The 26553-nt window shown below is 37.7% G+C and overlaps 1 protein-coding gene across 3 annotated transcripts in view; it reads right to left on the reverse strand.

Moving 5' to 3' along the window:
* The window catches only part of unc13c (unc-13 homolog C (C. elegans)), a 121310-nt gene that overhangs the window by 60437 nt on the left and 34320 nt on the right, over positions 1 to 26553 (reverse strand). For all 3 annotated transcript variants that reach the window (XM_085261479.1, XM_085261558.1, XM_085261393.1), the window contains exons 9-14: positions 25452 to 25593; positions 22857 to 23026; positions 7070 to 7185; positions 6700 to 6863; positions 1634 to 1790; positions 1154 to 1222 (exon numbers count right to left, since the gene is read on the reverse strand). In XM_085261479.1, the coding sequence (XP_085117605.1) occupies positions 1154 to 1222; positions 1634 to 1790; positions 6700 to 6863; positions 7070 to 7185; positions 22857 to 23026; positions 25452 to 25593 (818 nt within the window). The remainder of the gene's footprint in view (positions 1 to 1153; positions 1223 to 1633; positions 1791 to 6699; positions 6864 to 7069; positions 7186 to 22856; positions 23027 to 25451; positions 25594 to 26553) is intronic.

Here is a 26553-nt window from a genome sequence, read left to right on the forward strand (position 1 = left end):
AGACCATCTTTACAGCAATAAGGAACATAGAAAAGAAAATGCCAAGTGATGAATAATATTGAGATAGACTCACTATTCTCAGAATATTTGCCTTAATCCCCGTCCTTGTATCCAGAAGGCAGTTGTCTGCTCCCTAGAGTGTTTTGTCCTTCAACCGTATCACTCCTTTGTTTTACCTGTGTATGTCTAAGTCTTTGATCTTGCCACCCCCAGGGCTGTCTTCCAGACCCTTGATGTTTTTACCTTTTGTATCTATTTAACACCTATAGGTATCCCACTGCCCCTGTCATCTTCTTGTGCTTCTGTATAAACAGTATGATTTCTCAGAGGTTTTGGGTCAGCTTACCTTCCAAGACTGACATTCTGTGCTGGTAAGCCTAGCGTATGCTTAAATACTTTAATAAACATTCCAACACAGCAAACTCTTAAGAAACAGAATTGATTTTTACATTTTTAACACATGTAGCTTTCTTTGTAAAAAAAAAGAAAAAGAAAAAGAAACAAAGAAAGAAAAAAAAATTTAATGCAATGGCAGTGTATTAGATGAGAGACATATATTACCATCCAACAAATACACTCCCTGGTTGCTCCATTAGATATATCTGTTCAATAATTAGTTAATACAAATACCTAATCAGCCAATTAGATAGCAGCAACTACATTAAGGGATGTAGACATAGACAAGATAACCTGCTGAAGCTGAATTGAGCAACAGAAGGGGGAAGAATGGTGATTCATGTAACTTTTTACGTGACGTGTTGAAAGTGTCAGATAGGCTGGTCTGAGTATTTCAGAAACTGCTGATTTTCCCACACAATCCTATCATGCCAATTTCTGCTGTGACATTCAGATGGTAGAGCCAGAATTTGGCATAAACAACGCGAAAGCATGGATCTTTCCTGTCTTTTATCAACAGTTAACTTTGGACGCCTTAATACCAACCAAGCACCACAAACATCACAGCAAAAGCGGGTTAACCCCAGTAGTAGAGAGGTATACTTAATAAAATGCCTGATGTGCATATGTACATATGTAAAACAAGCAGATATCAAACTGTCAAACATTACCAACGTCATATTTTTGTACTGACAGATGCCACATAAACATGACTACACACAAACACACACACCACATGTAAAAATCTAATACATACCCGATATTTGGAGAGGTCGATCCTCAACGAGTTGTGCAGCTGGTCCAGTAATTTGACAAATTTCTCCCTCTGCAAGGACAGAATTGTATAATTCAGTTTGGAGCATCACCTCAAAAGTATTGTGCCTAAACATTTCTTACACTGCATGGTGTGGAGCATATCTTCGCCCTAGTAATTCAGTTTTATTTGCTGGAACAAGATTTTGTCATTTTGCAATATTGCCAGCGTCAGCTTGTTGGCTAAAAATATTATATGATGCCTTACAACATTAACTTCTGAGATGTTGCTGATTTTATACAAAACTTATCTTCCACTAGAACTATTAAAAACAAATAGTGAAGTCAACAGTTCAATATCAGCTTGTAGAAAAGTAAAACATGTCACTTAAGTCTGACTGTTGCCAATAGAAATTACATTTTTTTATGAACACTATATTACACTACGGTTGGCAGACAGCAAGAAAGTATTATGTGTACTTACCCCAAAGTTAGAGGCAGCAAATCGGTCTGAAGCAGAGGCAGTGGTTGTGGTGGTGGTAGTGGGATGGGCGAAGTAGGAATTGATATTAGCAAGCAGGTTGCTCATTACTGCTGGCACCCCAGGACACATGTATTTGGCGGACAGACAAGAGAAATGCCTGCAGAGGAGAATAAACAGCTATTATCCTACAACAAGTGGTTGAGAGAGTAAGAAAAAAAGGCATGATTTCTTCACAAGGGAACATAAAACAATTACATGAAAAAGTACAACTTAAGATCCCACATCAACTGGGCAATTTCAGAAAGAAGCATCAAGAGCTCAACACGCACTTACATAGTGGTGAGAAAAAAGGCTGAAAAATATTCTGTGTTACTGCAGTAACCACAATAAAAAAAGAAAGTGAGAAGACATAGAGCAGTAGAGTATTTCCTCATCATATTTCAGCTTCCTGTGGCTGAAGGGAGAACATATTTTAATGTTCCAAACAATTACTTCTGTTAGAAGAGTTAGTTAGTGCAAGTAGACCACTGCCCGTGTTCATGCAGTAAAATGTGTCTTCAATGAGTATCTATAGAAAATTGTGTCATAAATCAGACTGAGCTGTATAACCTATACTGTTAACGACATAAGGCTGCAAAGTAACAGATGGAGCATATAGGTTTAATAGTAAATCAAGGGAGGTTCAAAGGAGGAGAAATTAAACGTGTAAATTTAACTGAGAACCATTAATCCTGTATTTTTAAATATCACAGAGATAGACTCCAGCACAGTATTTGAACTGCTTAGCTGAAATCAGCCCAACAAAAATTAGATCTCAGTACTGGATGGTGCTTTAAAAATAAAGCAAGGGAGGGGGTGAGGATGGAAATGAATGAGAGCTCTTTTACTGCTGCAAACTTGACATCTTCCTGCTACCTTTTCTAATCTCCCTAGATCCTTTTTTGATTCTGTGACTTTTAGACTACACACAGTAACAGCGGCACATGCCACTTTGGATTTGGCATAAACTTGCCCTTTCTCTCTACACACATCTGAGCAGCGCTACCCAGCAGTAATTAAGTGGTGGAGCCTGAGAGGCCTAGTTTGAGCAGGGATCTATGCCTGAGTGAGGAGCATATGCTCCTTTTAACACTCCATCCTGCTGCTCCACAAGCCATTTGGAATGCATCTTAAATCATAATGCAGCAGGATGTTGTTATTGTAGATAGTATACCGCATATAAAATTAATAGGTGCAATAATCTGTATGTTTACTTTAATGCATCTCAAAACCATGCACACTTGAGCTGCCTTTTCAGCCTCAGGCATGACCCATAGCAAACAAACATTTGGATGCATGAGAGCTTAAAGCAAGATAAAATAAGCTGAACTTTATACATTTAGTATGTTTTAGCACCACTACCTTTGAGGCAAATATTGTACTTCAGTCTTACAGTTTTAGATACTACCTTAAAGATTACAACTTTGCATGACCTTACATATCACCAAATTACATTTATGATAATTTAAAGTATTACATGTTAGTATTACATGAGTTGGAAAAATATTTAGGAACCAATTGATTTGTCACTGAGTCGAAATCTGGGCTGTAAAAGAACTGGACAGGTTGTCTCATCTACTTCTACTTGCCGTAAAGCACTTAGTTGCTGCCATGTGGTTGGCTGATTAGGTATTTGTATTAACTAACAGTTGAACAGGTATATCTAGTGACGTGGCCAGTGAGCTTCAAGGCACAGCGATGGGAATATACAAATACATACAGGACTCGATATGCTGCTGTAGCCAACAATGCGACGCAGTTAAAATTAGCTGAAGCTTAAATGCCTACAGTGAGCACATTAATGCACATTACAATATTACTATTGACAGAATAGTAAAGATGACATACAAACATATATGCTCTCATTTAAGGTTTTGAATTCAAGATTTTTATTTTTAGTGGCGTTTTTTTCACATGGTGGTATTATGAATTTAATAGGATTCAAATCCACAGATTTGAGCATGTCTAAGAGTCGGGCATTTAGACTGAAAACAGACATTTTGAAACTAAGAACATCTTGCTGAGTGAGTCATCACTTCCACAGAGTTATGTGGAGTAACGGTAGCAGATTTACTCCCCCTTCTTCTTTGTGGAGCGGACACACAGACACACATACACACACAAAAACACAAACACGTTCTCATTGGGAGGCCGATTTAATTACTCTGCTTTCAGCCTCCAAATTACCCAGGAGCACTTGGGGTTAGGAGAGCAAAGTGAATGATGCAAAGAGAGTGATGATGGCATCCGCTGAATTCCCATGGTGCTTTTAGAGCTGGATCTCCTGAGCCTATTTCCAAGAGGGAAGACATTGCCTCCCCTAAAGTTATCCTGCTTTGGTTTTTTACTAGCGGGTGAGATGTACTACACACTCACATATCATTTAATGGGTTCAGATAGCTAGGAAAAATGAAAAAAAAAAAAAGATGATGAGAGATGCGGACAGGGAGACAGGTGATAGTGTGCGATGAAGAAAAACGAAAATGAGGGAGGGGTATGCCAGGAGTTGTTGTAAAGGGCACCGGAGGGAAAGTGAGCCTTCACAGCTGCTGTGATTTACGCAGTCATGATGTCAGGAGTTACTCTGAGTCAAGGTTCAGCGATGAAGAAAACAGAAAGGTAGGACCTTTCATAAATTCCTGATGAAACATAATGAGAAACACCATGGTTAAACAAGGTTCAAGCCTGAAGCATTAACTCCACGTGATAAAGCGGGTAATCAGGCCACTTACTGCCCTTAAATAATGTGGCTATCCCTCATATGATACAATGAACTGTCACAGTGAATCAACAACATGTCAGCTAGCAACTCTCCATCAGTTTGCTGCACCAATATGATCCAACATGTCAACAATGCTTGTGCTATAGTTGGGCTGTTGTTGTAGCAGCTGCACCCCTTTCTTGTGTGGATATTGTGTGATAACAACTGATGGATTTTGGAAACAATTAAAACTGACTTTGCAAGGTTAAAAAGAAAGTCAGCTGCATGTTTGCCCTACAGGGCCAGCAGGAGAAAAGATAAAGTCCACAGGGTTAAATCATAATCGGTAAGAGAGTAGGTGGTGCGAGAATCAAACATACTCAGAGGTCAGTGGTTAATAAATGAAATTAACAAATTTTAAGCAAATAATTTGAAAATAATTCTCAGTCCTGTTTGATCACTTGATTTTCAAACTTGAAAGCAAAAATATGAGTTGAGCCTTCCATTCAATTTGCCAACAATCTGTGTGTAATTAGGGTCTGATTTAGTTAGGCAGCAGTTAATTACATAGTCAGCTAGTGGGACTGCCCAACAAGTGCAGTGGGAACAGAGCTTAAAAGGTGTACTTCGCTGGTGCTTTTCAAACAACAGCTCATACAGAAACCAGATTGCAGAGATACTCAATGACTCATTATTAATGAATTAGTGCAGTAAAAGTCATTAGCAAACAATAGATAATAGCTGATATAATGCAAGAGACTATCTTTACCTGTTTAATTCTAAAACCCATTTTTTATTTCAACTGGTAAAGGATGCTTTATTCTCTGTGTTTATCCACCTATGTGATATACTGAAAAGTATCTTACTATAATACAGTATTTTAGATATATATATAAATTATTAAGGCAAAATTTTAATTAAATCCCCATATAGGCATCTCCCCTAAAACATAGAAAATGTCAATCTGCCCATCCACGAACAGCTCCTTGACAATACTTCACATACGTGGCACACAGGCACATCTTGAGGATTTATCTACATCAAATATTATGACACCATCGTGCTCCCTAGCAGCCACCTACCAATGGGCTGAAATGTCTCATTTATAGCATTTATCCAGCTAGAACATCAAAAACACTTGATCCTTTTTGAGTCATGACAATAACATCTGATATGCATCTACAGAAGTCGAACACTTGAAATCTCTCTTTGACTGCAGAAGGAAGAGCTGAGCAAGCCACCTTGGCACACAAGTACACAGTAAGCACCTAAAGGACCTCATCTATATCAAATATGATGATGTTGCCTAGCAAACATCTGGCTCAAATTACAAATTTTTTTGCAATCATGCATCTATAACATCTATATTTTATTTTGAAGTTATGAAACGGTCTCAAACTTTGGCACATAGTCAAGCAAGAGATAGCTTAAACATACTAAGTTTTACATGAGATAATATAGCTTCAAGATAGCCAGGCTCGTGTATAGACAATTAAAACGGAGAAGTAAACCTTAATTAAAGATCAGTTATTTTTCGTACTAATGTCACTGCGGTAGTTCCTGACTAGCTCAGTCAATGTCACACAGAGCAACAAGTGGTTTGCATTCACTTTGTCTCTGTGGTGGAACCAAGCTATAAATGTAGAGTTTAAATAACAGTGTAAAAAAGAGTTTTTTATAAGAGTATAGTAAACACAAATATTTTAGAACAGGAGAAATCCATTCAGCCACATACAATACAAAAATAAACTTGGGAATGTAAAGCAGTGCATCTGGGTTGAAGCTTAGAGGATTAAGTAAATACGCTGTGCAAAGACAACAAAATAAATCTGCTGCTAGTGAACTGGATGATGGATACATGTATTGTGCAGACTTCTAAAGTGTTAACAATTGCTTTAACACAGCACAATGTCAAATGTCACATCAATGACCTTGATCAATATTGAAAGGTTTTAATGTTTCCAGTGGTGTCACTGCAGGGGAATGTGTTTGGGGGTCACGATGGAGACAAAGAGATAAACATTTATAGACAGAAAGGGTCACAGAGGATCACCGACACAAGCAAGGAGGAAAACAACACTGTTTGTGTGCCCATGATCAATGTGACAAAGGCAGGTTAGGAGGTTTTTCCATGAGACCAACAATTAATCAATCAAACTTGGGAGCTCGATAGTTTTCCAAGCTCTGATTCTGCTGAGGAGACATCTTTACTACTCCAGTTCTCCTTCGCTCGTCCTTCTCACATCTCCTTTTCTCCTTCCACTCTGGTAAATGAGACACTGACAGATTGGTGAGGTAAAAGGCCATAGATCAGGGTAGTACTAACGTCATAGCCTGATAGATGGATTCCACTCCGTATCTCATGGCAAACTCATCCACTATCTCCTGCGACACATCGTCAAAGTAGACCTTCCACGCCTCTTCCCCTTTCACCTGCGGGATCTTCACTACCCCGCTGTTCTTCACCTCAGTCAGATAGTGGAAAAGGTTCTGTGAGTGGCACGAGAGATAAGAGAGGAACAGGTTAGGGTGATGGAGCACGGTGTCATGACAGTTTTTTTGGGTGGTGCATGCCAGCTGATGAAAAACCTTATCATAGCTGTAACTGTCTTTATAAACATGATGCTTAGAACTGTGGCAATGATCAGTGGATTAGAGCAGCAACCTTTCCTAGTACCAAATCAAATGCTGATTACCTCGTGTAAACAGGTGTACTGGCCATGAGGAGGAACCACGTTCTCCTCCCCTTTCATTTCCACGCTGATCTTGAGTCTGATGGCACCAGATACTGCAGATTTGTCAGTTCTTTTATCTGTAAAACATTACCGAGCTGGATTAGACATTTAGAATAACTTAAAATTATCAGGAGAGTAGATGGCAATATTTGTTCAATTTTAATTCTATCCAAAACACAGGGTGCAATTTTCATTTCCTATATTTTGAGCTATGCAGTGTGGTTATCGTGCACCAGATTGACTAGTATGGACTGGTAATTTGTTCTTTTTACTCTGAACAGCTTTCTAAATTGTGGGCCATTGATTTTGACAATTTTTTTCTTCACAATAGCAGATGGCGAAACAAGTTAAAGACATAAAGCACATTAATCTCTACAAGTTTTGTTGCACACAGTAAAAAAAAAAAACGGATGAGAGAGACTGAAAGGGAGAGAAAAAGAGTGAGAGCGTGAGATACAAGCTCAAGCCTGTAAGAAGTGACCTTACTCTGAAAAAGAACATCAAATTTAATAATGTCCATCACTTATAAATCTGTCCTTGACCACACTACAAAGAAGAGACATACAGTTTTAAATATTTTTTTATTACTTTTTCAACAACATTCAAAGGTAGTTTCCCATAATATGCTGTTGTAATAGAAACCCTTTTCCCCCCACCCTCACCTCCCGCTCTGCTCTCTTCCGACCAAAGAAAAAAAAAAAAAAAAAACAAGCTCAAATGAAATATATATACAATTGTACCATATGTGGCATTTATACATAATTCAAGAGAAAAAGAAAAAAAAAAGGGAAAGAAGAAAATATAATCAATAGGAACAAACAAAAATAGCATGCACAATGCTAACAATTTCCTCCTACTCCACTCTCCTACATAAGTTGTTCTATATTTACTACTTTTAAAAAATGTTTAAATGGCTTCCAAATTTCATCAAAATATATTAACTTATTTTTCAGAAAGTACGTAATCCTTTCCATTTCCATACACTGTGTCAAGGAGTTTATCCAAGCGCCAATAGCAGGAGGAACTGATGTTTTCCAATTTATTGCAATCATACGTTTTGCCTGTAATGTACAGTAATCCATAAACTTAATTTGATAGGTTGTTAATTTAATATTTTTAGGATACACTTGTAGTAGCATCATTTCTACATCCAAAGTGATCTTTTTATTTAAAATTTGGTTTATTTTGTTCATCACCTCCTGCCAAAAGGCACAAACAATTCTACATTCCCATATACAATGAAAAAATGTTCCACAGGCTTCTCCACATTTAAAACATGTATCTGGTATTCTATTATTATATTTATTCAGTTTCACCGGTGTTACATATGTTTGCATAATCCAATTGTATTGTAATAATTTTAAATTACTATTAATCGATTGTTTTTGTGCTTTTAAGCAAATTAACTTCCATGTCTCCTCAGAAATATTGATATTTAGGTCCTTTCTCCAAGCTTCCAACTTAGAAACTGATGTTTCTGAAGAGGCAGAAACAATCCAATTATAAAATGTTGAAATTAAGCCTTTATTACCACCTTTTTTCACCATAAACTCCTCTAGCTTACTTAATTGGGGAAAATTAAGGGATTTATTTTGCATAGATGAAATAAAACTTCTAATTTGTAAATACTTAAAAAAGTGTTTTTGGGGGATTTGAAATTTTGAGACTAAATCCTCAAATGAGACCATTACTCCATCACAAAACAGATCACCCACTTTCTCAACACCTTTTACTGCCCAATCCTGAAACCCTGCATCCAACTTTCCTGGTACAAATAAGGCATTTCCCCAGATGGGGCTAAACTGAGAGAGATTGTTCTTAATATTCATCATTTCTTTTATTGTAAACCAGACTTCAATCATGTTTTGAACTATAGGATTATTTGTTTCTTTCTTTAACTGTTTGGATTTCGCAGAATATAAGTACAAATTTAATGGCATTTTAAGAGCATTTGCTTCCATCCCTACCCATGACGGGGTATTTTGGGATGAAAAATAAAATCTTATTGTCCTTAATTGAATAGCCAAATAGTACCAGTAAAAGTTGGGGCATTTCAACCCCCCTGTATCAAAGGGAAGGTACAACAAAGACAAACGAATACGTGGCTGCTTCTTGTTCCAGATAAACTCTCTGATTAGTGATGTTAATTTAGTAAATAATCCAGCAGGAGGAGCCAGTGGGACATTTTGAAACATATACAACAGTCTAGGTAATACATTCATTTTAAGAACACTTATCCTTCCAATAATAGATAGTGGTAGACTTATCCAACGCTCCAAATCTTTGGAAATTTTCTGTAGTATTATATTATAGTTAAGTACCACCACATCTTTTAATGAAGGAACTATTTTAATACCTAGATAGATGAATTCAGAGTTAACAGTAAAGCCAGATATATTCTGACTTACATTTTGAATGTACCCTTGATTAAGTAACATTAATGACGATTTTGTTACATTAACTTTATACCCTGAGAAAACCCCAAACTGATCTAATAAATCCTTTACAGCGGGCACAGAATTTTTTAATTGCTTTAAAAATATTATGATATCATCAGCAAATAAAGCAATTCTATGTTCCTTTCTACCAATCCTAACACCTTGTATTTGTCTGCTGTTTCTAACAGCTATTGCCAGAGGTTCAATAGCTAAAAGAAATAAGAGTGAAGATAAAGGTGAACCCTGCGGGCACCCTCTTTTAATATCAAATTGTTCAGAGATTATCTCATTTGTCTTAACCTGAGCCACAGAATGACAATGTAATAGCTCGATCCAATGCAGAAATACGTTTCCAAACCCAAATCTAACAATGACATCAAAAAGATATGACCGTTCAATTCTATCAAAAGCCTTCTCCGCGTCAAGCGAGAGAATGGCTGTATCGTCCTGCTCACTTTGATTATGAAGAATGTTTAAAACTCGTCTTACATTATGAAAACCCTGTCTATGTTTAACAAATCCATTTTGATCATCCCCTATAATAACTGGAAGAATACTTTCTAATCTTTTAGCAAAAATTTTACAAATAATTTTAGTGTCTGTATTGATTAAGCTTATAGGGCGCATATTTTCACACTTATTATTTAGTTTTCCAGGTTTAGGAAGCAGTATTATCAGAGACTTCCTTAATGAGTCAGTAAGATTGCCATTATTAAAACATTCTATATACATATCTAAGAGGGGCTGTGCTAATTTATCTTTAAAATATTTGTAAAGGTCAATTGGCAATCCATCTGGACCAGCTGTTTTGCCAGCATTTAAGGAGTTTATTGCATCTATAATTTCATGTATACTAATTTGCCTATCAACATTTACTTTGTCTTTTTCTAAAATTTTTGGTATTTCAAGTTTATCTAGAAATAAAGATTGCATTCTAGTTACATTATTGAGTTCAGAGTTATATAGCGTTTCATAAAATCTTTTAAATGCATTATTTATCTCTAATGGGTCTACTATAGTATTACCATTTGAATTTTCTAATTTTGTAATTGCCCTTTCAGATTCCATCTTTTTTATACGCCATGCCAGGAGTTTGCTGGGTTTTTCACCTTGGTCATAGAATTGTTGCTTTAATCTCAATAAATTAACAGCTGCTTTTTCACTTGTCATTTCATTATATTGCGTTCTCAACAGTAATAGTTCTTTTACAATATACTCATTGTTTTGACCTGATTGAAAGCTAATCTCTTCTAACTTTTTTATTCTTACTTCCAGATATTTTATCCTTTGATTTCTTTCTCTTGTTTTATTACTAGTATAGCTTATAATTTGCCCTCTTAAGTATGCTTTAAAGGCTTCCCATCTTACACTTGCCGATGTTTGATCTGAGTTATATTCAAAGTATTCATTAATTTGCTTACCTAAATAATCAAGAAACTGTTTATCCTGCATCCACTTCAGTTGAAACCTCCATTCAAATCGAGTCTTGATCAGTTTTGGTTCTATGAAAGTCAAAGTAACGGCTGCATGGTCCGAAATTACTATTTCCTTATACTGACAATCTTTTATAAAATGAACCAACTCAGTTGATACCAAGAAGTAATCTATTCTAGAGTACGCTTTATGTGTACCTGACCAGCAAGAATATTGCAACTTGGTTGGATTTTGCTCTCGCCATATATCACTTAAATTTAACTCCTTCATGAATTGTTTGATCACCTTTCGTGTTCTATTGTGAGTATTATCCATGCCTGAGGATTTATCCTTCTGTGGATTCAGAGTACAATTTAAGTCCCCAGCAATTATACATTTACCTTGTAAGTCTGAGATTTTAAGAAATAAATTGCTATAAAAGTTTGGATTATCTTCATTTGGGCCATAAATATTAATTAAATTTAGTCTAGTGGAGAGTAGATTACCTTGTATTATTAGAAAACGTCCATTGCTATCCTTAATCACGTGCTCAACGTGAAAAGGTATAGATTTATGAATCATTATCATGACGCCCCTGGAATTGGAGGAGTAGGGCGCTGAAAATATTTGACCTGGCCATCTACGTTTCATTCTATTTGTCTCACTATCTAGCATATGAGTTTCTTGTAGAAACACTATTTTGGCCTTTAAATTCTTAATCCTACTAGTGACTTGTTTTATTTTTACTAACGTGCGCAAACCTCTACAATTCCAAGAAGCACAGTCAATCAAGACTTCTGTCATGTATATTTACTTATATTAACCTATACTATTAACTAAATACACACATATATATACACAGAGAAAAAAAAAAAAAAGGAAAGATATTATACCATGTTGAGCATTTATCGATTTGAGAGAGCAACCCTTCCCACCCCCCAGCCTGAATACGAACATACAGGTATCCCTTAACCCCAAAAATACTTCCGTTCTCTTCTTGAAACATGACCACTCTAGGCCGAGGAACTAATTACCCGCGTTTAGCAACAGTTGTTACATAAAAAAAAGAAAAAGAGAAAAAAAAAAGAAAAAAATATATATACATATTAACAATAGAAATAAATCCACCTTATCAAGTTTTAACTCTCCCACATTTAACACAATAAGTGAAATTACTAGTAACTCTTATTAAGAAAACAAAATAGCCAATGTCTAGCCCAACATTATGTAGTAATCCTTTGGCAATATAATAAATTGTTCTTTCCATTAGAGTGCGTAAATACACTTAGAGCAAAGTTGTTGATCTACCATCATATGCCTTATCAGGCATTTTGTGCTTGTTCAAGGCTCTTAATGTAGACGTCCACGTCCGCTGGAGTATCGAATACCTGCGTACGTTCCTCGTTAGTCAAAAGCAACCTCGCCGGGTAAATGATCCTGTGTTTCCATAATCCAATCTCCCGCAGCTTCTTCCTCACACCATCATACTGGCGCTGTTGTCTATATGTCTCTGCAGGTAGGTCCGGCAGAAAGGCTATCTTGTTGTCCTTATACGACAATTCCTTTATTGTCCTAGCGGCTTTCAAAATGCCTTCTCGATCTCTGTAGCTTAAGCACTTAATTATAAAGGCTCTCGATCGGTTTGCAATGGAGCTTTGCCTTGTATTTATTCTATGCGCTCTCTCCAAGACAGGAGGGGGAATTTTCAAAGTATCCGATATAAACTTCTCCATGAAAGATCGTGGATCTGTACCTTCTTCTTTTTCAGGAATGCCGAGGATCCGAATATTATTACGCCGACTTCTTCCTTCCAAGTCCTCCACCTTTTTGGAAAGAAATTTAGCCTGTCTTTCAAGACTTTCCATATCATTTTTCAATAAGGTGATTTCGTCCTCCGCGTTAGAGATTCTTTTTTCAGCCTCGTCAATTCGCCCTCCACATTTTTGTATATCAACTTGAACAGCTCCTATTGCTGACATAATTCCGCCCATTTCAGTATGGAACTCTTGCTTGAACAAACGAATAGCGTTTAATAAGTCCAAGGTAGAAGGCATATCTGAATTTGCCGGTTGTTTTTCTTGTTCGTGTTCATGCATAGCGTCCATCTGCCCTTCCTCCACCCCGCTTTCATCTTGTGCCTCAAACGTAGTTTTTTGTTTGTCTTTGTTCAATTTTTTAGGCATGATAGCGTTCTCTTATGATCCCAAGCTAGCTATATTAAACGTAAGTTCTATTTGGACTTATAGAGAGTATTTAAAGAAGAAAAAACAACTGAGCACGCGAAGCACGGGTCTCCTCACTTTGCCGCCATTACCGGAATTACTAGTGATGTGCGATACCACTGATTTCCTTTCCGATCCGATACCAAGTAATATTCAGGGTGGTATCGACGATACTGATCCGATACCGATACTTTGTACAAAACGGATTTTATTTATTGTATCTCAAATTATAGCGTCATAATGATTACAGGACATCAGAATACCTTCTTCTTATCACTTAATAATGCAGAGTTCATCATATAGAAATAAAAAAACTAAAGTTGTGTGCTATTTGAACACCTTGCCTGCCTGGAGGACTAAAGGACTCTGTGAGAGACTCTCACCCTAGCAGCACCTGTCCCTCTCCTCCTCTTCAGTTCGCCTCAACATACGCTCGTCATATTTTGTGATATGATTTACTCTGAGGTGTTTGACAAGGTTAGTGATGTTGCCACAACCATACATGCCAACCCTCCCGATTTTTCCGGGAGAATCCCACCTTTCTCCAGATTTTCCACCCGGACAACAAAGTTGAAAAACCATATCACAGAATTCATAGCGCGGCCCAGCCAATTCCAGTTTCCAACAATGACGGCAGCGACTTAGTTTTAATATCACTCTTATTTCTCTTTCTGGGTCGCAAAAAAACTTTTAACATATTTTCAGGTGAGAATGTAGCTGTGTAAACTTCAAATATCTGAGCCGACCGACACATCGTCTTCAAACCCCCGCGGTCTTTCACCACTCGGGTTAAACATGATGTACAAGTCACTTTGATAACTTAAAAATGTTCTTGTTTGGCTTTTTCAGTGTTTTATTTGTTCGTGAGTAAATCGGTTTGGCTGAGATTAAAGTTATTAGATTAGATTAAATTAAATTAAACTTTATTATTCCCTCGGGAGGGTTCCTCCGGGGTTTTCACACAGCTGAATAAACGTCAAACAGAAAACTGATTAAACAGAAGAGTTTACGTCAGTGTCCGGTTATATTTTAGACAGCAAGGAGCAGACGGCAGAGTTTCACTCCACCGAGGGAGCTCGTGACGTACTACCCGGCTTTCTTTAGACCGCGAAGGCCGGTCCTCAGGTGGAAGCAGCCTCTGAATTTGGACACCCCCGCTGTTTCCGGGCCGGCCAATAATAACGGTGACATTTAACGTATTTTATCCGATAAATAAACCCTGTAAAATATATTTATCCGCCCAAACAGCCCTTTTGAATGTCTCCCTAATTCTGAGGTCTCAAGGTTGGCAAGTATGGCCACAACACCTCACTTTTTTTGCCACATTTATTGCAAACCACGGCTCAGCTGTTTGTGGAGGTAAAATACATCCGCACAATTACGCTCAGCCATTGTTGTGAGTGCGCACGTCAAGGGGCTGCGAGACATTTATACAGCCATATTTCGCACATGACTATGAAAGGCGGAAGAGGAAGTAGTTCCTTTGAATGTAGGCAATCCGAATGTTATAGTTTCTTTCCACTGTGTTCCTGTTAATGATAAACTACAAATTTACTCTAAATTACTAAAATATCGATATTTTAATGTGAGAATCGATTCTAGAACATAAATGATTGGTATCGGAGGAATCGATATTTCAGGATCGATCCGCACATCACTAGGAATTACCCAAGAAGAGACATACAGTGCTGTGAAAAAGTGCTTCCTCCCTTTGGAATTCCTTTTTTTTTTTTTTTTGCATATTAGTCACACTTAAATTGTTCAGATCATCAAACAAGTTGTACTATTAGGGAAAGATAACCCAAGTAAATACAAAATTGAGTTTTTAAATGATTATTTCATTTATTATTAAAAAAGTTGTTCAAACCTAGCTGGCCTTATGTGAAAAAGTAATTGCCCCCTAAACCTCATAACTGGTTGTGCCACCTTTGGTAGCAAGAAAAAAACTGCATTTAAGCATTTGTGATAACTGACAATGAGTCTTCCACATCTCTGGATGTGTTGCTTTTTTAGATCTTTTAGTCTACTTCACTTTGTCAGACAGGTTCTATTTGAATCATTTCTTGATTCAACAGGTCTAGCAATATTAACCAAATAATTAAACCTAAGTGTGGCTAGTGAAACTGAATTGAAATCTTTCCAAAAAATGTGGTTAATCACAGTTAATTCATGGTTTAACAATTACTTTTTCACGCAGGGCCAGGTAGTTTTGGATAGCTTTTCCCCTTAATTAATAAATAATATATATATTTTAAAACACAATGTGAAACCTGAAAGTGTGACAAATGTTAAAAAAAAATCAGGAACACTGTGTAAAACAAAAAAACTAACATTAAAATACATCTATGACATAATCTGACACAGAAATCTTGGCGAGAGGCATTAATAACATTTATAATGACATACAATAACCTTTTGGGTTTAATTCTCCACTAGCAAATATCAACACTCAAAGACCACATGTGACAAATAAAAAAAAACGACCCGTACAGTAAGGAGATTGGGTAACTCTGTGGAGAGTAATTTGCTGTTACAGGTTGGGTTTATTTTTCACCTTAGAAAGAAGGGTCAGCGCAAATCAATACAAAGTTGTTTTCAGGTGATCTCTTTTATCCCAAAATGAAATATTTCTTTTCTCATGGGAGTGGTCTCTTCCAGAGAGACACTGGTCCCATCTGTAGGGCATGAAGGGTCACTCAGTGGTTTGGTGAGCATGAAAATAATGAATCACGCTATGGCCTTTGACAGATATCAAAACAGTTAACAGTTATTGGACATCACTCTCTTCCACCATCATCACCTCAGCACATGAGGGAAGCATGCATCATTCCCGCAAAGTTAAAGAATTTACTTGGCACATCGAGTCCCACTGCATGCTGGGATAGTTCATGTTGGGGGATCCACCTGACTCTACACATCCACATTCAGTGAAATACAGAACCAGAAGAATGATGGATTAGACCAGTGGTTCCCAAACTTTTTTTGCTAGACCCCCTTTGTTTTACAAGAAAAATGTTCGCGCCCCCACCCCCCCGCGCGTGCTAACACATCCTCCGACCACACACACCCATATTTTGCTCCATTGCGGTTTATTTCGCACCTCAAACATTTAGTAAACAATTAAGCAAATACAAGTGATCTGCAATAAATTACCGGTAAACTACTAACTCTTTTACGCTACGTCCGCACCTAAACGGGTATTTTTGAAAACACAGCTGTTTCGTCCACACGTAAACGGCGTTTCCAATCACCGAAAACTGAGATTTTTTAAAACTCCTATTTTGCGTTTACGTGTGGACAAGGAATACAGAGTTCGTCACGCAACGTCAAAGGTATGTGCCTTTTTTCACGTCACGCTGTGCGCCATGTTATTGTTTACATGAGATGAATTGCAGAATGGCAGATAGAGACAAAATACTGTTAATCTGACTATCTGCAGGTTTTACACGCTTACATACACACACAGTTATTGTCCCTCCATTTACAAAGACAGAGGCGTCACGATGTGATTATTTTACGTGTAGTTGTTTTTTTCCCTGTGTAATAATATTCAACATTGCTATCAATACATTTTTCAAAAAATGCCTCTCTGTGCAAAATAGGTTTAAAAACATAAACAGCTGTAGGATACTGTTTGTCCGTGATTTGAACCGGGGGACAAATCATGACAGGATCAGCCTGATATTATTTGTATCTCACTGTAACTTTACTGTATAAAGTATAGTATAGTATGTATATCTCCAAAATGTCAGGAGTAGTTAGTCATTACAAAAAGTGTTTGTGAACTAAAAATCAAGAATGTGGGATACTGTTTGTCCGTGATTTAAACAGCCCAGCGCTGCTCCCGACAAAGGGAAAACCAATTCTGCAGGGGAGACCAACCTTGGCACTTGTGCAGGTGAAACCAAAGGGAAGATATGCTTCATCATATTTTCTAGTCTTTGGCTTAGGATGAAGTTGGTTTGGAAACATATTCAGTGATGCTTCATCTCCTGCTTTGTGTTTCTGTAGGCGCCCGTGCTAGCAGTGTCCAAGCGTTTTGTTTTTTTCCCCCTTTTCATCTTTCATCTTTTCCTTTTCATCCCGCGCCTACGGTGGCCCCTAGAGACAAAGCACGTACAAACTCCAAAACACTTACAAAATCCAAAACACGTGCAAAATCCAAAACACATGCAAGCTCCAAAACACTTACAAAATAAAAAACACATGCAAAAGACAAAACACGTACAAAATACAAAACACATGCAAACTCCAAAGCACTTACAAAATCCAAAACATGTGCAAACTCCAAAACACGTACAAAATCCAAAACACATGCAAACTCCAAAACACGTACAAAATACAAAACACATGCAAAATACAAAACACGTACAAAATACAAAACACGTGCAAAATACAAAACACGTACAAAATCCAAAACACGTGCAAAATACAAAACACATGCAAAATACAAAACACGTACAAAATACAAAACACGTGCAAAATACAAAACACGCGCAAACCCCAAAACACGCGCAAACTCCAAAACACATGCAAAATCCAAAACACAACGGAAGTGCTCCAGGACGCTAGGGGCAGTGTTGAGCTTTTGTTACCTAGTAACTACACAAGCCAGGAAGTACCAATGACCGGATTTGGGGTCTGCAGCCTTAAAGGCCGCATTTTAAGACCGATTATGTCACAGCGACACGACAAAGACTGTCCCAATTCAAAGGCTGCTCGAAATGCGGCCCTCAAATGCGTCCTTAATTTCCCTGAATTTTAAGGATGGGTCTGTGTAGCCTTCATGGCCCAACATATCCCAGACTTCATAGCGCGGCGGTGGTTTGGATAATTTTGCCGAAAAAAAACGGCGGAAGCGGAGCGGACGAAGAGTAAACTTCCAGAAGTAAGTACTGAATATTATGTCACTTATTTATGCGCAAATGTTTTTATAATGAAGAACATTAAAACATTACTGTTGGCAACATGTCGGGAAAGTTATGTGACATTAGCGACGTTTGTACTAACTTGGTTTTAAAGCCTTCACTTCAAAATATTCGCCGTTCAATAGCTGACTTTAATCTTACAGAGAATGTGATGATTTTATGCGTAATTAAAGTCAGTCATGTCAGTCAGCTGACGGTTCACTCCTTAAGCTGAAAGAAAGATGCTTTAATCACAGGAGTCACACATGTGTCCACTGTACCATCTGGGAACTCTTCTTGTTTAGCACTCGTAATGACACAAACACTAAATCCTCCTTCTCTGGTGCTGTTTTGTAGCAGTGTGTACACCTGAGACTGTCACCTGTCTGTCTGTCCTGCACTCTCTCTCTGTTTCTTTCTCTCTGGTTGTGGAATAAAAGTATGAACATGTATTTATAAGTCACACTTGTGTTTGAATCCTGCAGCTTATCACACATTTGATTTCTATGTGTGACACCTGCAAGTGTCCAGAGTGAGGACAGACTGAGGGACCCACTGCATTACATCATCTGTGAAGCTTTGCACCCCTGATGATCCACCAGGACAATCTCAGCAGTATGTGAGGAAGAGGAGGAGGAAGAGCCAGCAGCAGCTGACAGATGGAGAGAATAGACAGACTGTTCCCTGTTTGTGAAGGACTGCTAGAAAAGTTTAAAATAACTAATTGTCTGTCCTGAATCAGTCTTATTAGGTAATGTTCAAATAATTTTATCATTCCAGTGTTTCCAGTGTGGGAGAAAGTACTCAGGGCCTTCAAGTTACGCACTATGAAAGGCAGCAACAAGTTTAATGTTCAGAAACCTAAAGTCTGTATCAGCAGCAGAATGGAACTAAAAATAAATGTTTGTTTCAGTTCTATGAAGCTTTGAGTATTTTGGATCAGTAGCACTGCTGTGTTTGTTGCATCATATTGCTGTAATTGTTTATATGCTTTATATATTCTGAGGTAAGTTGATCTATAGTGTTACATCATATTCTATAAGGATGTTATGTGTTTGTAGACTTTCTGCCCAGTTTGACCCATTTAGCAGACGTCAGCCTGTTTAAAGCTCTGATATCTATTCTGTGTGACTTAAAGCAGTTATGACATGGTCTGATTTTCTCACCCAATAAAGGAATATTTAATACATCAGTCTACTCTTCATTTTATCAGAAACATATATATACTATTATATATTGTACATATATTTATTAGTTTCAGATGTAGCCATTCTTGTATTTTGCTTGTTTACATTATTGTATTTTGCACAGCTCTGTTGCTTGTGAAGCTCGCACACAAGAATTTTACTCACATGTGCTGTACCAATGTACCTGCACATGTGATGTGACAATAAAAGTGATTTGATTTGAAACAGCTCACAGCTTGTACATTTTCTTTTTACACATGTATGTAAGCATTTGAGCCAAATTTAGTAATGCCAACATACTGAAGGAACAACATTTGTCTCTTATATATGATACACCTATATATGCACTGTCAATATACATTTTGAACCAGCTGCAGATGTCAGAGTAACAACTGACTGACCCCCACATAAAGTGCGTTACAGTAGTCCACAGGGGAAGAAATAAAAGCATGGATCACGGTTTCAAAGTGCTGCCTAGAAAGAAACGATTTCACTCTTGCCAGTCGCCTTAAATGATAAAAATGGACTGGTCCAACTTAAAACCAAGGGCAGTAACAACAGGTTTAAAATAAACCTCCAGGGGTTCCAAATGAAAAGAAGAGGACTCACAGGGGCCACTGGGTCCAAACACCAACAAATCTGTTTTCTTTTCATTCAAATTTAAAAAGTTTAGAGCCAACCAAGCTTTAATGTCATCTAGGCATGTCAAGAGAGGTTTTATTCAGATGCCATCCTTCGGCGTCAGTGGCAAATAAATTTGGCAGTCATTCCTATATACTTGTCTTTGAGTGAAGATTTAAGGTGGTAAGACATGTAAATAACTGCAACTTGAATCTGTACTGAAGCTCAGTATTTGACAAAGAGTTCATGTTCACTGCTGTAATACCTAATAATGACTAATATAATAACCATAATATTGGCCATATTATATTTACATTACCAAAGTGATATGACTTTAGTCTCATGAACAACATTAGCTAATTGTTATTTACTAGCTAATCTTAAATGACTGTTCAGTACAGAAATGAAGCCCAAAAATCATGTTTTACTGTCCTGTGGTCTCAGCCTCAGATACTTATCAAATCACACAAAGCTCTTGTAGAAACAAACAAACAAATGAAAAAAAATATGTTCTCCTTCATTTCTGTCAAAAAAAGTTGTATGACACGTTTCCAGCTGTTAGTATCATAGTTGCTAGGCAACCTGGGAAGAGCAACGGAGACTAGAGCCCATGTGTTTGCAACAAACTTGCCGTTTATTTTACAAATCGAGCTCAACACTGCCCCTAGCGTCCTGGAGCACTTCCGTTGTGATTTGGAGTTTGCATGTGTTTTGAATTTTGTACGTGTTTTGGATTTTGCACGTGTTTTGGAGTTTGCACGTGTTTTGAATTTTGTACGTGTTTTGGATTTTGCACGTGTTTTGGATTTTGCATGTGTTTTGGATTTTGTATGTGTTTTGGAGTTTGCACGTGTTTTGAATTTTGTACGTGTTTTGGATTTTGCACGTGTTTTGGATTTTGTATGTGTTTTGGAGTTTGCACGTGTTTTGAATTTTGTACGTGTTTTGAATTTTGTACGTGTTTTGGATTTTGCACGTGTTTTGGATTTTGTATGTGTTTTGAAGTTTGCATGTGTTTTGAATTTTGTACGTGTTTTGGATTTTGCACGTGTTTTGGAGTTTGCACGTGTTTTGAATTTTGTACGTGTTTTGGATTTTGCACGTGTTTTGGATTTTGTATGTGTTTTGGAGTTTGCACGTGTTTTGAATTTTGTACGTGTTTTGGATTTTGCACGTGTTTTGGATTTTGTATGTGTTTTGGAGTTTGTACGTGTTTTGAATTTTGTACGTGTTTTGGATTTTGCATGTGTTTTGGAGTTTGCACGTGTTTTGGATTTTGTACGTGTTTTGGATTTTGCATGTGTTTTGTATTTTGTACGTGTTTTGGATTTTGTATGTGTTTTGAATTTTGTACGTGTTTTGAATTTTGTACGTGTTTTGGAGTTTGCACGTGTTTTGGAGTTTGCACGTGTTTTGGATTTTGCACGTGTTTTGTATTTTGTACGTGTTTTGGAGCTTGTACGTGTCTTGGATTTTGTACGTGTTTTGGATTTTGCATGTGTTTTGGAGTTTGCATGTGTTTTGGATTTTGTATGTGTTGAGGAGTTTGTGCGTGCTATTTGGAATTTGTAAGTGTTTTGGAGTTTATACATGCTTTGTCTCTAGGGGCCACCATACGCGCCCCCCTGCCATGGCTCTGGGAAGGTCTGGATTAGACATTGACTTGTCTGGTAGCTAATGACGCTGTGGGGGTTCTTTACAGACATTTAACTGGCGCCCCTCTGTGCTCTCATATACAGTTCAACTGTTCTGTATCAAAGCAGTGAAATTTTCCTCTGCAGTCAGTTGCTCAAGAGAGAGACATGTAAAAAATAATAACATCACAAAGGGACAGACACAAACGCAAAGGACCAGATTGAAGAGGATCTGAAGAGGCTTAGAGAGGAGAGCAGCTGGAGGGGTGGACACCCACTCCAGCAAAGGCCTGTTTAAACATTCATTGTGGACATTTAAAAAGGCATAGAGCAGCAGCAGTGGGAAGGGGTCACTATTACCACAAATTGCTTCCGTTTAGCTCGAGAGGCAAACAAAGACAACACCCGCCAGTCGTAATACCTCAGCAAAAGTGCGATCTTCCATTATGCTGCCATTCAACCTCATGCAACATTGTGAAACCAGTGATATATGAGAGCAGATACAGTGAAAGATAGCACATGGACAGTAATGGCGGCCACAGCTAAACCACATTATATCTCAAAAGCAGTTATCAGCATCAGCTCCTAAAGCAGCTGCAATGTAACAGGAAAGCGAAGGGGAAAGACATCAAGCGGTTAAATGAGGCTGCATTGCTGTCATACTGTGTGAACTTTGCAAAATGTGCAATAATCATAATAATGATTGCCTGGGAAGCAATATATATATATATATATATTTACATATATTTTGGTAACGACTCTACATCCATACCCCTCAAACCTACCCCGCCACCCATCTTAATCCAAAACCCAATTTCAGTCAGGATCACATTAGTCAAAGAAAATTATTATTCCATCTGTAGTAGTTTATATTCTGCACATGGCTCTGTTCTGAGACCTCGCTGCCCTTCAACATGCACACATCGAAAGCCTGAGGCAGAAAGGGCATACCTCCTTGCTCGTCTACGTGTATACAAAAAAAGCCTGAGGCTGGGACAGCAGCAAGAAACCGCTTTCCCTACTAACATACAGAACGGAGCAAGCGTCAAACAAACAAGCCCAACACTGCATTATAAGGAGAAGCTGGGCCAGAGGTTGCAAAGTGACTTGGAAGCAGCAACGGTATGTATGTGCATCCTTTATTTTAATTTTTTAGTTATTTAGTTGGGTTTTTTTTGGTATGGGCTATTGTGTTGGGGCAATATTACCATTTGAAAGTCTAACACTTTGATAAATGAATAAAAGTCAAAACCTGGGCATTGTATTCATGTTGTACATCAGAAAAAGTAATTGATGTCATCACATTTTCACACAATGGTAACGTACCTAGATTGTACCATACATCCATCTCCCCACTGAGAGTGCGAACCTCGATGATGGTCTGGCCCAGGAAATCATCTGACTCGCGCTTGAAATGTTGCTTCACCCGTGATTTGATGTCATCGTCCTCATCCCACACACGCACCTTGATGCGGTCGGTAGCGTTATGACATTCACTGGAAGTTAGAGGTTGATTACGTCAAGTCAAGCAAAAAAAAAAAATATCACAGTAACATAAACACCAATAGTAGCAAAGGCATATTCAGTGACAGCTCATCAGGTTGGGGTATTCAGCAGAGCGGAATGGCAGTCAAATGTACAATTGAAGCATAAATATAAGCTCTAATACACACATACTTGCGAGCCTTTCCTACATGGCATATGGAGAACAATTCTTGCCTAAGAATATTAGGGGTTTTTTTAAAATAATTTTTTTGCTGTGTTTCAATGAGTGTAAATGCCTATCATGTCCATACTTTTGGAGAACGTCTCTCTGCCAGGCAGGAAGATTTACCTCAAGTCACTGCATGACCTTTATTCTGTATCTCTAGTTTTACTTTTCCCCTACTACCTACTAAATTTATCAGAATAAAGCTGAACATTTCACCAGGATCACTGTTAAGCATCATAGCACTGATTATTTCTTTGTGAGTTATAAGTTCCACTGTAAAATATCCATTGCATCCTTGCATATGTGCAGCTGACAGATGCTTCACAATAATGACGCTGCTAAACAGAACATCGTTGACCAAAGCACTTCTGGGGTCAATCTGTTCTCTGGAATTCAAACTGAGAGATTCCATTTTGTTCTAATGACATCTTGGATGTGACGGCCAGAGAGAAAACAGTTCTGCAGTTTTTGGGGATTTTTTTTTTTAGCTAATCCCTTTCTGGGGAAAGCACTGGCTGCTGCCGCCGCACTAGTCTGGGACTTTGCTCTCTGCCAAGTACACAGTAATGTATCGCTCTATTAATCTACATCCCTGTAGTAATGGGAAAGACCTTTATTACAGCCACAACTGGAGTCTCATCACAGGTGTGGAATTTTGTTTGTGACTAGCTTAAAACACACAAACATTCAGAAAATCTCCAAAGGACACAAGTACAACCATATGCTAAGAAGTTATTATGATTATTATAAGTATATTTAATATCATGACCACTAAGCAGTCCAAAACAGAATCATTAGAAAAAAAAACACTTAATTTTACATGAAAAGAGGAACACATGAGTATTACAGGCAAAGACTGCAAAAAAAAAAAAAAAAACACCGGAAAATTTAGTGTTAGTAGAAATGAAAAATGCCATGCTCTAAGTCAACATGAAAAACCCTCTGTGATCCTTTAACAGTACCCTATCTACAAACAGAGGATTATTAAAGCTAAACTGAAAAGAAAAAAGGAAAAGAAATAAATATGCACTGCTTTGCTGAAGCTTTGTGGACTGGGGCCAAACTTAGGTCAAATTATATGTGCATGTAGTTTTTCTATTAGTTTTAACAGAGACATCTAGAAAGGCTAAATATCTAATTATCTGATTATTAACTGCATAATGAGTATTTACAAATCAGTTTGGGGTGCACTTACTATTATTACTTTTCACTGCAATAATCGTGGGAAGCCTTGTATCTGCACAGCACTAGTGAAAAACTAATGTCATATCCTATGTTTAAGATTTGCAGCTACTAAGTGGAAGAAATCCACTTTCCTTTTTATACTTTAGTTTTTTTCAAGTCTGGTACTCATCTAAATGAAAGATAGTTAATTAAGGTAAAGACGGCAAGCATCCCACAGGGTTTATAAAAGAGCCAGGTGTTTGTAATTTCTAAACTATCGATTTGGGAATAAAGTTTAGGTTCAAAATATTTTCCTGAAAGCTGGTTTAACTTTTCATTACAATTTACTTGGTTTTAGATTAGTGATATATTTTAACAGCTATATGTTTTTGCGTGGACATAATTCGGAATATAAAGTAAACTGAAAGGAAGAGAGGTGACCAAAGCGATGCAATAAGACTACACTTATAACAACAAAATGCATTTTACTTTGACATCCACATCCTCCATCTATCATTATGGAATAATGTCAGACCTACTGGGAAAGCACTTCTTGATTATTGTATTTAAATGATTCAAGTTTAAAAGGTAAAGATCTAATTTCCATCAATTTTCTTAACTTCTTATCCGTTTCAGGATCTAATGGACATGATATGCTATCAGTTGATTTTGGACAGAATAAGAGTTTACTTCAAGTGATGGTTCGAATGCCATCTTTCATGGGCTATGATGGAAACCTGCCTTAACAAAAAGGTTAAACCACCACTCATTTTTTCTGCTTGGGCTTTGTATTTTGTCAAGCCAGCTAGCTAGCAGACCTAAGAGAATAGACTATATTCTAGACTATAAGCGAAATGGAGAAAAATGATAATCGCATGCAACTAAAGCAGTAAAGCTTTAATTCATTTCATTGTTGAATCAGCAGGGTTATGACCTGTGTTATTTGCCTTGTTAAGATGTCTTAAGACTTCCCTTGAACAGATCATTCTTAATCTCACCGAGGATTATCTGGTCAGGCAGAGGTCAAATTTATCGAGAGAACTCACAAGTTAAACTTCTCATCCCAGACTGGATTGAGGTTTCCAAAGATGGTCTTCGTCCTGCGTTTGGTCTTGCCCACCTGGACGGTTACATAAGGGTCGCTGGAGCCCGTTTTATCCTTGGCCTGTAAACCCTGCGCACTCATAACTGGAGACAGGAGATAACTGGAAATCAGTGCTGGGTCATTTAAGTACTACAAGCTGTAAATATGACATCGTTTTGAATGTTTGACTTCTCTGGCATAAATAGTACTGCTTCAATATGCCCTCTAAAGCAGCATTGTATTTAGCATGGTGTGTTTCTAAAACAATTTTTTAAGTTATCACTCAAATTAAGCATATTTAATATGTCATTCTTTTAGGCGCTGAGAACCTGCTTCAGAGTGTGCCCGAGAAGCTGCACGTTTCTCACATCCAACTAAAGAAATTGCTTGTTTTGCCACACTCAGCTTGCAATAGCCAATGCAACAAAGCAGCTCTCTGGCTCCTTGACAACAACCATTATTCATTGTTTTTTGTATGTGTTGTCTATGGATTATCCCTTCCTACATCTAGGCTATATGAGGTTTCCACCTCTGTGTTTATGCCCACTGCTGGGTTTCAGAGAAAACTCATTGATTCTGAATCTTACTTCCACACACAGAGGAAGGTGCAGAGGAGAGACAGTAGTATTTCACCGTGCCATGAAAGGGAAAAAGGACACTGCAGCATTAAATATGCATAAGTGACAGTCTAAATAATTCAGGGTACATATATATCCTTCAGCTCAATGCTGACATGAGCTGGTAGGCAGGATAGAAGAGGTTTGGGGAGTCACAGCCTGCATGCTTGCTTTGGGGGTACTCAGAATTCAGGGCATCTTGTAGTAAAGAAGAGGTCTGAGAAACTGACATATGCTTAAAGGGTCACATGTATGCTTAAGATAAAGCATTTGTTAAAATTACCCAATGGCAAGTAAACCCACTGCCCTCACACCTTTTTATATAAGAATTCAATCCCAGACATGACATGCTGCTGCTATAAAACATTTTTTACATCATAAGCAGCGTTTTAAATTCGCCACTCGCCGTGTTACTTCAGTATATTTCACAAACAATAACAAATGGAC

Source organism: Mchenga conophoros, linkage group LG1, assembly GCF_057382185.1.
Source record: "Mchenga conophoros isolate Kocher_MC1m ecotype Shallow Benthic linkage group LG1, M_conophoros_male_GT1.1, whole genome shotgun sequence".
NCBI lineage: Eukaryota > Metazoa > Chordata > Actinopteri > Cichliformes > Cichlidae > Mchenga > Mchenga conophoros.